The sequence below is a fragment of the Actinia tenebrosa genome, unplaced genomic scaffold (assembly GCF_029948245.1).
Source record: "Actinia tenebrosa isolate PJP-AT-01 unplaced genomic scaffold, QUT_ActTen_1.0 PGA_scaffold12__29_contigs__length_12842862, whole genome shotgun sequence".
NCBI lineage: Eukaryota > Metazoa > Cnidaria > Anthozoa > Actiniaria > Actiniidae > Actinia > Actinia tenebrosa.
The window spans coordinates 1,409,989-1,424,084 of record NW_028292572.1 but is presented as its reverse complement, the minus strand read 5'-3'; the positions used below and the strand labels follow the sequence as shown (position 1 = coordinate 1,424,084).

Here is a 14,096-nt window from a genome sequence, read left to right as displayed (position 1 = left end):
GATTAACACTGTTAAATGTGAGTCTTTCTTGTCTTGTATTTTAGTTATCAATCATGGAAGAAGCAGTGAAGTTACGAGAAAGCGCTACTGACGTGCAAGAAGCTCTGAGCGAAATTGAAGGGTATTTGCAACGACTCAAAGATCTGACAATTGAGGTACTAATAGTACGATATTGAAGAAATAGAAAACGCGCGCGCGTGCTGTGTGCTGTTACAAAGCACGTGGGGATAGGTAGAACACGAAAGAAGAGTATGGAGAAGCACGACGGGTAGCGGGGAGTATTTTTCGACACTTCTCGAGTGTTCTGCCAATTCCCAATCAACCATTTCTTTTATAAAATACAAGGGCCCGTGCATGCTGTGTGCTCTCATAAAGCACGCGCTCCCAACCAATAAGAAGGCTAGATTTATAACAGTTATTTTTAATAAAGGTGTATTATTGCAGTCAAAAATCTTTCCACAGAAATACCTTAAGTTTAAACCTGCAGCCTGCTTTATTTTTTGGCATCTTGTTTTTGTAATTTGTCTTAAATGATTTAATTCGTAAACGGTGTAACAACAAAGAACGTACTTCAATAACTTCCTTGTCTGAGACAGGTATCTAACAATATTTTCCTTGTTCCAGCCTCAAAACAGCATGCCTGACGTGATCATCTGGATGATTAGCGGCACCAAACGCATCGCTTACTACAAGCTGCCTGCTTACGATGTCCTCTATGAACCCTACAGTGAAGCATGTGGAGAAAACTGTGGCAAAGTACAGAATCTCTTTATGAAGGTTAGTGTGCATTCAATCCATCTATCAATATGTTCCTTACATCCATCCATCCATCCATCCATTCATCCACCCACCCATCCACCCATCCATCCATCCATCCATCCATCCATCCATCCATCCATCCATCCATCCATCCATCCATCCATTCATCCATCCATCCATTCATCCATACATCAATCCATCCATCCATCCATCAATTCATCTCTTCTGACCTCATTCTTCTTTCCTTTCATTCATCTATTACTTTCTCATTAATCATCAAGTTATTACAATCCATAAATATATGAATTATTTATGCTTCCACCTATCTATCTATCTATTATATTCATAACTCTTCTCTTGTGTATATCATAGTATCCTGGTAAAAAACAACAAAATATTGAAGATTTCCCCGAAGTACCTGCGCACGTTCGCCTGATGGTTTGGCTCGGTTTGGAGAAACACCAAGAAGAATGGACGAACAGAGAGTTGACCGAAGGTGACTTCTGTGTTTTCGCCGAGACGGTAAGTAAGAGGGATCAATCATCTACGCCGACTGGCAAAAGGCAATTAAAGGCTCGTATCCAATGATAGTCAAAGCGTTTGGTAGCCCGTTTAAAAGGTAACCAAGCCTTTAGTTGAAGCTATTTTGAAAGGTAACCAAGCCATTGGTCGACGCTCAAGTGACAAAACTACTACTTATATTTTAATGTATTTATGGTTGCTTTGAAATAGATATCAAGTTGTCTTTCCATATGATGAAATGAAAAATTAAAAAAAACCCTCTTTCTTTTTCGATTTAGTACGAGAATGAAATGAATATACTCGGGAACTGGACAGCGAAAGGGCTTCCGCGTCCAAATTTTTCAAATGCAAGAGGAGACGTAAGTAAAGAAATCATTTTTTTACCCTGACCACAATGAAATATCTCTTGCACTTAATCGAAACAATTATCGATTCCTTCTACTTGAATATAATAAATGTTTCTTCTGATCACAATGAATCAATTTCTTCTAATGACATCTTTGTTATAACTCGCTTTAGATCAAGTTACCCAAGGATTGCTTTGTAGCGCCACAAGGATGGAGATTCGAAGGCGACTGGTTCGTCAACCCTGAACTCAGGTATCATTTTCAGCATTTTTTTCAAAATTAAGAATTAAAAAAAAAAAGTAGTAAAATCTGGCCAATTAGGAACCTATGGCCTATCTAGAAGGAATTCTATTTCACCACTCAAAATTAAGAGAGTCTTTTTTTTTTTTTTTTGGAAACCTTGCCCCTGGACTCGACACCATAGACACTACTGCCTTCTGCAGTCCTGGATACGAAGCTCCCAAAAGGCCGAACCGGTCGCAAAATTGAGTAATAATAATAGTCATGCTGATGACTTTTTTAATTGTATTTTCCTGTTCCACGTAGTTTATCATACGATAAAGACAGTGGTCACAAAACCTTCCTCGAAGATGTTTTTGAAAACGAGTCCCGATTACCGGGAGGAACCTGGGGACCAGCCTCCGTACAATGGACTGATGTGGTAAGCTACTTGATTGATTTGTGAAGGTCAATCCACTACTATAGAGGCTTTGTAGGAGCAGGCGTAGCTCAGTTGGTTAGCGTGCGGCCTTCAGAGCTAGAGGTCCATAGTTCGATCTTCTGGAACTCCACGTCTGTTTTGACTCCTCTCTGTTCTGTGTAGCTTTAATTAGCTTTAAACACCCGTAAAAAGGAGCACTGATAGTAAGAGGGGGGTAGAGGGCGCACCTTCGAGCGCATTTAGCATGAGCCATTGGCTCGGGAGAATTGGGCAACCACTCCCCGCGTTATCGAAGTAAAACAAATTACCTTTACCTTTACCTTTGCACCATCACGTGATGGTAGTTATGAAAGGAGGCACAACAATGGAATCCGGTCTCATCTGATTTACATGAGAAAGAATTCAGTTTCCCCAAGGAAAAGACTCTATTATCACGTGATAGTGCAAAGCCTTCATTGCTTGAAAAATGACTAATTTAATGTTGTTATCTTAGCGTGGGGATCTGGCTACTGCTAGAGATGAGATCAAATGTGACGAGGACTGGGAATGGACTTCGGAATGGTTGGTTGACTTGAACAGAGCGGTAGACGAAGATGGTATGTTAATAACGTCTTTGTTTAGAAGGGGTGGTACCTGACAGTAATCCACTTAGCACTGCTAAACATATGGCCCTCTATGTTTAACGTCTCTAAGACGGGACCGCAATCTAACATGGTCATCCAACCTATGTTCCTATTTACACAAACATACAAAGGGCCTATTGTTTCTGTTGGCTCTTTTCAGGTTTTGAGTATACAGTTGAATCAACCATGGGTGGATACGGCCCAGTAGAGAAGACTTATCACTTGTGTAGACGAAGAAGATGGGTTCGAAGCCGAAGACTGCTTGTTGAACTAGAAATTGAAGAAGAAGATGTAAGACATTTAATTTCTTGTATATTGCGTAGCTACAAAGGCGGAGGAAACAAGGAAAACAGTTCCTTTATCGTCGAAATGATTGAGAAACGGTCAAGCATATATAAAGAAAATGAACAAAAAAATAAGAAAAGAAAAAAAGAAAGATAGAAAGAGGGATAGAAAGAGGGAAAGAAGAAAGAAAGAGAGAGAGAAATAAAGAAAGACGGAAAGGAAAACGGAAAGGAAGACGGAAAGAAAGAGAGAAATCAAGGTTGCAGTAGGGTTTTGTTTGAAAATTTGGCGCCTAAATCAGTACAGGTATGTTACGCGCATTGTTTCCGCCGTTGCACTTTGAACGCGCTATTGTTAGCCAAGTTATCTTCTCCGAACATTAAAACATGAAAAAAAAGCGTTTCTGGACTAAGTACCTTAGCCTTTGTGAATAACCGCAATACTTCTGGTGTAGCAGTGCTAACGATCTCACGATAATAATTTGTTGGTCATATTTAGAAGCTATAACTCTTATATTCGTGTAGATACGAGATGAGCAAATCGCACTTCAGGGTTGGGAATACGCTCCCATGTTCTCAATGAAATTCCACGCAAAAGAACGAAAACTCGATTATGTGCGACGGAGGCGATGGCATCGAAGGATGATACAAGAGGACCCCAGCGCACCTGCCGTTTTCCACATTGATGTTGGAGGAGGAGAGGTCAGTATATTGCAGTTTATGAGTATATACAAAATACACTTCTTTTTCAGTGACAAGTCTTGTAATGTAGTTGGTCAGTGCGTTGCTATGAAGTTTGGCTTGATATTTACATGTAAACTTTCACGTAGAAGTTTATCTTCTATCGAATTCGATCTAAAGACCGGGGCAAATGCGCACTTTTGATAAAGTGGCATACTATGAGCTGCTGTAATCGTCGGTCTTGTAAATATTTCCTTGCTTCTATCTTTTACCAGGACACAGAAAAGGAAACACTTATGAATGCGCCAAGGATGTTTATTACTTTTGAGAGTGAGTATATTCAGTAATATCATATCATTATCATTATGATAATCAGTGATTGTTAAATAAAGATTCTAAAAGATTGTTAAATTACTTTAACCTTAAATATCGTGTTTAATTTACAGAACCTCACAAATGTCAAATGCGTGCGTACCTTTACCAGGCAAGAGATTTACTGGCTTCAGACCCAGATGGCGTTTCAGGTAAATATATACACCTATTTCGAAAATCGTTGTCGAACCAAGAGCCTCAAGTAACAAGCCAAGGCTCCAGAGAACGTCGGTACTTTTATTCATAATTGATTTATTCGTGGTTCATGTAAGTGGCTATAGCTCTACACTAATTATCATCTCAAGCAGCCTTGCTTGGAGCAATTTGTGAAGTCAATAACTAAATAATGCACCATGAATAAACTAATCACATCTAAAAGTACCGGCGTTCTCTACGGTCTTGGCTTGTTGTTTAAGGCTTTTGGTGCGACAACGATTTCTGAAATAGGTGTATATCAACCCGGTTCCCCTTACCTCAACAATCAACTGCTACCCATTTCTAGCTACATTTGGATGGTGACGGGTACTTGAAGAAGCATTGTTTTGCCTTGCACTAATTATTGGACCAATTTTCCTTACAACTATTGGATTTCAATCAGCTGATAGAAGTCTTTGAATCTCATTATCTGCTCCAAATTGTGGTCAAACACTGACCGCCATGCATGTGCTGTAAGCCAGAAAAAATCCTATAGATGCTTTGCAGCATCACGTGATGACAGCCATTACAGGAGGCACAACAATAGAGTCTCATCCCCCTGGGAAACTGAATTGTTTTCTAATGTAAATCAGATTAGACCAGATTCAATTGTTCCTGCCTCCTGTCAAGGCTGACATCACGTGATGGTGCAAAGCCTCTATTGAAAACTTGGGATTCAGCTGATGAACATTTCGCACGAGACAGGAAATGACATCAAGTGAAACCCAGTTTCTAATGAAAGTGTCTTGCATCTTGTCAGATCCGTACGCCCGCATCATATTCGAAAATAAGAGTCAAGTAACGGAGTGTCTTACTCGTACGTTGTGCCCAACTTGGGATCAGACCTTGATTTTCGAAAACGTTCATATTTATGGCAGCATCGAGCAAGTGGCCGAGGACCCACCTACTATCATTATAGAACTGTTTGACAAGGACCCAGTGGTAAGTGTGAACTGTGAGTGATGCTCACTGGCAGGTCGTCGCTTCTTGTGCAAGCTGCGCCTGGTTTTCTAAATAAATTATAAAATGTGACCATTAAAGTGTTGTTCCTCAAAGTTGTTTTTTTAATACTTAAAAATATATTTAAGAACCGGCCAAATTCTTCGTATATACGGGCAACGAAAAGTTATAGTTTTCCTCCGTTCTAAGATATTATCACAACGGCTAAAAAACAGAAGCGTGCTTAAAGATGTTCAGCTTACTTAAAGATTGTCTTGATGCGTTTCGCAATATCTGTGGCCAAGTTTCTTTTAAAATCACATCAATAATCGCTCCTTATTTCTTAATGCCAAATATCACCAAAGGACATAGTGGAAACCTTTTAATATATAAGGGACCCCAAACTGAGACAGCACTAGCGACATCGCTATATCTATTAATGAACTTTGTCAAGCCACACTAACAACCGCATAACCACTACTGTATTTCCTTTTAACAGGGAAAAGATGAATTCATGGGTCGGTGTGTGCTAACACCACTTGTCAAGCTGAATGGCCAAGGTCCTCCCTCTCCACGCTTGCTCTGGTACGATGTAGAACGAGGCAATGAGTATGGCGGGGAAATACTTGCAGCATTTGAATTGTACTTGGTAAGAAAAGATTTCCAGCATATATTGTGTAGAAAGATTTTTTATTGAATAGGGTGGGCCATCCGAGCCAACAAACGGCGTTCAGCATTCAAAACTCCGAGGAAGTTAAATTCCAATACCATTTGTGAGTTAAATTCCGATACCATTTGTGCCGTGCTCTGTCTTTGATGAGCCCTGGGGTTGTTCCAGGTCATATAATGAGCTTTTCGTGAACGGAGCGCAATCGGACGAAGGGCTGCACCTTATACCTATACAAAATGGATAGGCAATACATCAAGTATTTCCATACATGTATTATCTATAGTATTTTCTGACTCGTTTTTTACTTCGATTATTTATTATTTATTATTTCCAGGATGAAGGAGCAGATCTTCCATTTGCACCACCCATGAAAGGAAACTTGTTCCTGGTACCAAACGGGATCAGACCAGTTATGCAAAGAACAGCAATAGAGGTACTCTACTTTGTTCTTCTTTAACATCAACTTTTTTCTCTTTTGGAACGGAAATTACTTATCTCCTGCAAGAGACAGTATCGTTTTTTATGATACTCCCTCAATAATGATTGCTTTTCTCTCATCATTGAGTGATCCCCCCTTAATGCCTGTTAATGTATAGATCAACATCATTATCTCACTTGCATATTGATATTTCAAGTGTTTACATATAAAACCACATACAAGAACACTGTAACCATACTACTACATTGTTCACATATAAGTGATTTTGACAATATAAATTTTTCCTTGATATACACTTTGAGATTTAAAAGCAGAACTCGTAAGGTGGCGATGAAACGAAGCGGGAGAGTCGAAAGGGGAAAGTAGGGGAAGCCAGGAATATCACAGGAAACAATTGAAAGAGCATTTCGTTTTTTTTTTGTTTTTAGGTGTTATGCTGGGGCGTTCGAAACATGAAAAAGTTCCAGCTGGCAAGTGTTTCGTCTCCTTCCATAGAATTTGAATGCGGTGGTCACGTGATTAACTCTACCATCATCAAGAACACTCAGAAGAACCCAAACTTTGACCAGCCGATTTTCTTCTTCGACGTGGTTAGTCTAATGACGTCATATGTAAATTACTCCATATCTGTAATGACGTCATACTTGACATTACGTAGTATGCACCAAATCATTATATCACCATGAAAGACATTGCGTGACAATGGTATTGTGTTACAACATTAATGAATGTTACGTTTTTAGTGGACCATTATATTGAACACATTATTACTTATAAAGTCATTGGCGTGACAGTTGCTTACGATGACATTGAGTGACATAATCGTTATACATCATTGCGTGACTCAATATATTTTTTAATGCAGTATCTACCAAAAGAAGAGCTGTACACGCCTCCAATGAACATCAAAGTCCGAGATAATCGTTCTTTTGGCCGTAAGCCAGTAGTTGGAATTCACTCGATGAAATCCTTGCAAAAGTTCAGGTGTGATCCAGCAAGCCACGATGACGTCCCCCAGTCTCCAAGTAAGTTGATTTTAGAGTTATTAGGTTCAAACTTAACAGAAATAATGTGGTCCTTCGGTGGTCCTTTGGTGGTCCTTAGGAGTTCTTTAGCGGTGATCCTTTGGTGGACCTTGAGAGTCCTTTGGTGGTCCTTTGGTGGTCCTTTGGTGGTCCTTTGGTGGTCCTTTGGTGGTCCTTTGGTGGTCCTTTGGTGGTCCTTTGGTGGTCCTTTGGTGGTCCTTTGGTGGTCCTTTGGTGGTCCTTTGGTGGTCCTTTGGTGGTCCTTTGGTGGTCCTTTGGTGGTCCTTTGGTGGTCCTTGAGAGTTCTTTAACGGTCCTTGGGAGTTCTTTGGTGGTCCTTTGGTGATCCTTTGGCGGTCCTTTGGCGGTCCTTTGGCGGTCCTTTGGCGGTCCTTTGGCGGTCCTTTGGCGGTCCTTTGGCGGTCCTTTGGCGGTCCTTTGGCGGTCCTTTGGCGGTCCTTTAGTTGCCTAGGTTTCGATCTTACTTGGCCCCACATATGGCACTGATGCCTTCTCCATTTTCTAAATTTAGCAACTCAAAAGATTGATAATTTAATAAAATTCTTCACCAGGTTTGAAGAAATCTCCCAGCCGAGCTTCCTCTCACATCATGGACATCAAAGAAGAAAAGAAAAAGAAAACAGTAAGTTTACGACCTACATTTACTGATGACAACTGACAATGGCAAACAACAAATGACCATCCATGGCTAAACGTTTTTTTTACCGCCTTTGTCAAAAGTTCCTAACTCTCCGTTTCTACTTTATGTTGTCGTCGCCATGTTGAGGATAATTAATAAAAGATGTCACATTACATTAGCTTTCGTTGTTGATACCACCAACATGGCCGCATTTCTTTGCTTTGGGAATGATTCCACGCCATCGATACTATATTATTCGAACAAATGCGCAATGCGCAAATATAATCATTAAATTATTATTCATTATTATTCCAGGAAGAAGTCGTGGAGGAGGATATTGACTGGTGGTCGAAATTCTACGCATCTATTGGTGAAATGGACAAAGCTGGTCAGTACTTGGAAAGAGGTTACGACAAAATCATGGTAAGAATTTGTACGAGTCATATTTTAGGAACATTGTAGAAAACACAATCTCAATCTCTCTTTAAATTTAACGCCACCTTTTATTTTTTTAAACATAAATTTGGTTTAAGACTGGAACATACTTTTTTTAGCATTAGCAGATTTTAATTAATGAACAAATGGTCATTTTCAAAATACCGTAAAATTAGCTGTTAAAGTTTGTTCAAAACATGATTTCTCATTCCCGATTTTTTTCTTCTTTCTTGACGTGAAATGTACTGTTATACCTTTTCAGGTTTATCCAACTGAATTAGAAAAAGTGGAACCATTCGATGGGTTTCAAGATTTCATGGAAACGTTTCACATTCACCGTGGAAAAACTGCAGCCAAATCCGAAGAAGAAGAAACTATCGTCGGAGAGTTCAAGGTACGAAAAATGTGGCCCGGTTTCTCCACCTTTAAATTTTTTTGGTTTTTCCAGACTTTGTACCTTTTCTACACAGTCTTTGAAGCTTTTGATTGGCGTCTACAGCAAACTGATTTCATCTTCATGGAAAAGAAAGCTTCCTTGGCCTATAGTCTTAATTAATTCTTATTCATCTTTTTCAGGGTACATTCAGGGTATATCCTATGCCAAGTGATCCAAGTGTTCCACTTCCGCCCCGACATCTCTCCAACTTGCCTCCAAGCGAACCAGTGGAATGCACCATACGTGTCTACATAATACGGGTAAATACAAGCAGTGCTGTGATCAAAATCATTCAGGGAAATCGCTGATTTACATCCGATGCCTCATAAATCATTCTTACGCATCAAACATGGCTATACCCATGGGAAAAAAACAGACAACTTATACCCGCGTAACTTATACCAATTCGTATGTCTGCTGATATTAAATTATGATACAAGTAAAATCGTATTCTCACAAAGGAGGAACTTTAGGATCAGTTTAGAGATGATGATATTAAGAGGATAGCGAATTGCTTTAACCTAACATTGACATGTACCATATATTGTAAAATATGACCTCATCAAATGGCGCAAAATCACCCAAGAAGAAAATTCCCTTGAACTGCACGTTTGAATTGTGTAAATTATTTTCAATAAATTATTAATATTATTCTATTTCCAGGCCATTGATTTACAGCCTCAAGATGCCAATGGATTGGCTGACCCATATTTGGTAGTGTCTTTAGGAAAGACTAAAATGAAGGACAGGGACAATTACTGCCCGAATAACCTCAACCCATTCTTTGGAAAGTAAGTATAACCATCTCTAGACTTATCATCACTTTTGAGTGAGGTTTGTTCGGCCTCCTGTTTAAAATTCTATCTGTGCTCGGATTTCCTCCCTCAGTAAACATCAACATACATGTATCAGTGGATGGAAATGGTACCAAATATCCCGATATTACTGGATGAAAATAGTACTTATTATCCCACGTCCAATAATACTACCCCGATATTACTTGATTGATATGGATGGAAATACACCAAATATCCCGATAGTTATGGATGGAAATGGTACCAAATATCCTGATATAACTGGATGAAATGGTACCAACTATCTTGATAATATTATTGGATGGAAATGGTACCAAATATCCTGATATTACTGGATGAAATGGTACCAAATATCCTGATATTACTGGATGAAATGGTACCAAATATCCTGATATTACTGGATGAAATGGTACCAAATATCCTGATATTACTGGATGGAAATGGTACCAAATATCCTGATATTACTGGATGAAATGATACCAAATATCCTGATATTACTGGATGAAATGGTACCAAATATCCTGATATTACTGGATGAAATGGTACCAAATATCCTGATATTACTGGATGGAAATGGTACCAAATATCCTGATATAACTGGATGGAAATGGTACCAACTATCCTGATAATATTATTGGATGGAAATGGTACCAAATATCCTGATATTACTGGATGAAATGGTACCAAATATCCTGATATTACTGGATGAAATGGTACCAAATATCCTGATATTACTGGATGAAATGGTACCAAATATCCTGATATTACTGGATGGAAATGGTACCAAATATCCTGATATTACTGGATGAAATGATACCAAATATCCTGATATTACTGGATGAAATGGTACCAAATATCCTGATATTACTTAATCAGCCCAGGGGTTTGTTTTTTATATGGTTCAATCTGTGAGTTAGCCGTGCTGTTTCTTAGATCAGCGCATACGTTATTTCAGAGTTCGATAAAATTTGGACTAAGCCATGCTGACTTTTTTGTTTAACTCCTTATTCAGAATGGTTGAGATCAATGCAACTATTCCAATCATCAAAGACTTGACGATCGCTGTCATGGATTATGATCTCATTAGCAGAGATGACTTGATAGGAGAGACCATCGTTGATCTAGAAAATCGGTTCCTGACACGATTCCGTGCTGGCTGTGGAATACCACAGACATACTGCACGTAAGTACTGACCAACAGGGCTTTAAATCATTTTTTAAGACTATTTTACTTAATTAGTGGTTTTTGTATAAGTGGAAAAATCCGGTACTGACATACAGCACATAAATGGTAAGACATGCCGAACCACAGCAATGGCTCAGTCGTAATGCCGTCATAGTGCCGGGTTTTATATTAAGTAAAAGGACTTGAGAGACCGGACAACTGCTGACCAGGCTAGATAAAATGAACATTTTAAATATATGCGGTTGCATAATACCATTACGTTCGACATATGCAGCCGATTTTGAAAAAAATATTAAAAAAATAAAAATAAAAATAAAAATAAAAAAAATCGCTGAGAAATGAAGGTATTTATGGCATCGTTTTCGTGATTGTCCGGTTTCGACCCAGTCTTCCCACAATATGAAACCCGGCAATTGTCTTGCAGTGATTTCCGCGATCGCAAAGTTGTGAGGTGTAGTTACTCCATATGCCGAACAGTAAGATAAGGTATGGCTATTTGCCGTATCGTTTCCCACTTGTACGAAAACAGCGCGCTCTAAATGGTTACTTTTGGTCTTGTATCTTCAGGTCGGGTCCGAATCAATGGCGAGATTCACAGACTCCTCGTCAAATCTTAGACTCGTGGTGCGCGTCACAAGGAAAGCCAAAACCACAGTATCTTGGCAACACGCAGCTTGTACTAGAAGACAAAGCCTATTCGCTACAGGACTTTGGTATGTCATCATCAATCAATCCTGGGTGACTAGTTAACAAAACCTGTAGTTTTTTTGGACTCCGCGAATAAGAAAGATACCTTTGATCCCACTGCCTTGATTTGGGGGCCTTTTTCTTCGGGTTCCCCACAGGGTTTACTCCGAAAAACCTAACAAGCTAAGTTTCTATTTAGTATGATCTTTGAGCTAGCCGTGCACTGTCTTAGATCAGCCCAGAAAGGTTGTTTCGGGTCTGGATCTGTGACAGCCGTGCTGTGAGTTAGCCGTGCCCTGACTATCAGCCCAGAGGTTGTTTCAGGCTTTGATCTGTGAGTTAGCCGTGCACTGACTTAGATCAGCCCAGAGGTTGGTTAACGGCGTCGATAAACTTGAAGTTGTTGAACGATGCATCGCTGAGTTGTTTCGAATCATTGTTTTCCATTGTGTCAGTCTTGAAGAGTTCTGACGTCTGGTTTTCGTTGATTTAATTTGAACAGAAGAAGGAATGATGCACCATGCACACCTTGGCCCTCCTGACCAGAGGCTTGCTTTACACGTCTTGAACACTCTACCCATTGTACCTGAACACGTCGAGACGAGATCCTTGTACAATACACTTCAGCCTAATATTGAACAGGTGCGTTTAGTTATAATGCGTGTCCTGAGATTTTTTTGCTGTGATATGTTATCTCGCACGTCATGTGGTTTGAACCATCAACATGGTGGAATGTGATAACGTGATTTGATACTGACTGTATCGTTATTAATACGTTCATGTAAGGTTTTAAAATGTATAAAGAGGGTCCTTAAAGGAAGGGAATTCTAACCCCATTTCTCAGCCCCTATTTTGACCAAATCCCATAGTCTCAGCCTATGTTTTGTTCACATATCAGGCCCATTCCTATTGCTTGAATGTTTTTTGGTTTTTGAATCCCATTCCCATTGCATAAAATCCAATTTTCCCAGCCCCAAAAAGGCAAATCCCAACTCCCCTTTTACCCCTTCGGGACCCTCCATAAAGTAAACAGATTACGACTTGAATTCGAATTAATCAGGAAATATAAAGAAAAGCTGCAATTGATAGACAGGACGTTCTCTTTCTTGTGTTTCATGTATGCTACTGTTGTTTCCTGCAGGGTAAACTACAGATGTGGGTAGATATATTCCCTAAGCACCTTGGAACTCCAGGATTGCCGTTTAATATCTCACAACGAAAACCAAGCGAGTAAGTGACTCTATTTAATCAATGTGAATAAGAAGGAAGCTGGATATTTAAAAAAGTATATGTATTTGATTATACTGACGTTTCAAAAGGTAGTCCAACACCACAACCCTTCCCCTGAATCCAACCCTGATTTATCACTGATCCTTGACATGCATTCTGAACACGAGTCAGTCGTTACGAAGCTCAATGTACTATGTATGTTAACTATGGCGTTATTGATATCTAGGTACGAGTTACGAATCATCGTCTGGAACACCAGTGACGTCATTCTGGAGGAAACATCAATCACAGGCGAGAAGATGAGTGACATTTACGTCAAAGGGTATGTTGGCTTTTCTACATTAAGATAACATTTTGGCCTCTTTACAAATGAAACCAATTTAGTAGGAATGTGACTAAGAAATAAATGAAAAACAAAAGAAATCACAGGGACACCACAACAGCTTTCAATAATTTAATATTGTGGGCCCAATAGTCGACCTCTTGAAGCACATCGGAATGCAGCTCCATTTCGAGGGCAAAACATTGTTTCCAATTCTCAAGAGATTAGAATTATTTTGCCTTGTCCTCCAAATTGAACTCTTTGAAGTCACATGCATTGCATACATGACCATGTATAGTGACAATTGTTCTTATTTCAAGATGGATGGCTGGTGCAGATGAACCTCAGAAGACTGATGTACACTACAGGTAAAAACTTCAAAACCTAACATGCAAAATTTTAATAGACCTCTTCGGCTCTGACGTAATGTTTTCCCATTTCAGACCACATGTCGTTCCCTAGAGTATCATTTCTTTGTTTAAGGTTTGCACTCGGTTGCACATGAGAAGACACATGAATATGGATACAGCTCAAACAAAGAATCTTATTCTCAAGGGAATGACACGTGGTCTGAAATGGAAAAACATTACGTCAGAGCCGAAGAGGTCTATTCAGTTTGTGAGTTTACCATGTCCTGACTTTGATCAGCCCTGAGGCGGTTTCAGGATCTTAATACATCGATGTAAAATGTTGTGCTTTTTGCAGGTCTCTGGATGGAGAGGGCAACTTTAACTGGAGATTTATCTTTCCATTTATGTATTTACCAGCCGAGAAAATAATGGTGGTTCGTAAGAAGGTAATCCACAATTACAGAAACTAAAAAGCAAT

General features: G+C 39.4%; 1 protein-coding gene across 3 annotated transcripts in view; it reads left to right on the top strand.

Moving 5' to 3' along the window:
* LOC116291269 (myoferlin) overlaps positions 1–14,096 on the top strand; it is a 36,482-nt gene that overhangs the window by 18,356 nt on the left and 4,030 nt on the right. For all 3 annotated transcript variants that reach the window (XM_031698423.2, XM_031698421.2, XM_031698422.2), the window contains 28 exons: positions 45–155; positions 625–777; positions 1,132–1,281; positions 1,560–1,640; positions 1,801–1,880; positions 2,175–2,289; positions 2,783–2,885; positions 3,073–3,203; positions 3,722–3,898; positions 4,153–4,207; positions 4,324–4,401; positions 5,205–5,386; positions 5,883–6,032; positions 6,388–6,486; positions 6,921–7,082; positions 7,358–7,517; positions 8,090–8,160; positions 8,473–8,580; positions 8,855–8,986; positions 9,169–9,288; positions 9,692–9,819; positions 10,856–11,026; positions 11,597–11,742; positions 12,219–12,358; positions 12,858–12,946; positions 13,173–13,268; positions 13,589–13,636; positions 13,974–14,064. In XM_031698423.2, the coding sequence (XP_031554283.2) occupies positions 45–155; positions 625–777; positions 1,132–1,281; positions 1,560–1,640; positions 1,801–1,880; positions 2,175–2,289; positions 2,783–2,885; positions 3,073–3,203; positions 3,722–3,898; positions 4,153–4,207; positions 4,324–4,401; positions 5,205–5,386; positions 5,883–6,032; positions 6,388–6,486; positions 6,921–7,082; positions 7,358–7,517; positions 8,090–8,160; positions 8,473–8,580; positions 8,855–8,986; positions 9,169–9,288; positions 9,692–9,819; positions 10,856–11,026; positions 11,597–11,742; positions 12,219–12,358; positions 12,858–12,946; positions 13,173–13,268; positions 13,589–13,636; positions 13,974–14,064 (3,327 nt within the window). The remainder of the gene's footprint in view (positions 1–44; positions 156–624; positions 778–1,131; positions 1,282–1,559; positions 1,641–1,800; positions 1,881–2,174; positions 2,290–2,782; positions 2,886–3,072; positions 3,204–3,721; positions 3,899–4,152; positions 4,208–4,323; positions 4,402–5,204; positions 5,387–5,882; positions 6,033–6,387; positions 6,487–6,920; positions 7,083–7,357; positions 7,518–8,089; positions 8,161–8,472; positions 8,581–8,854; positions 8,987–9,168; positions 9,289–9,691; positions 9,820–10,855; positions 11,027–11,596; positions 11,743–12,218; positions 12,359–12,857; positions 12,947–13,172; positions 13,269–13,588; positions 13,637–13,973; positions 14,065–14,096) is intronic.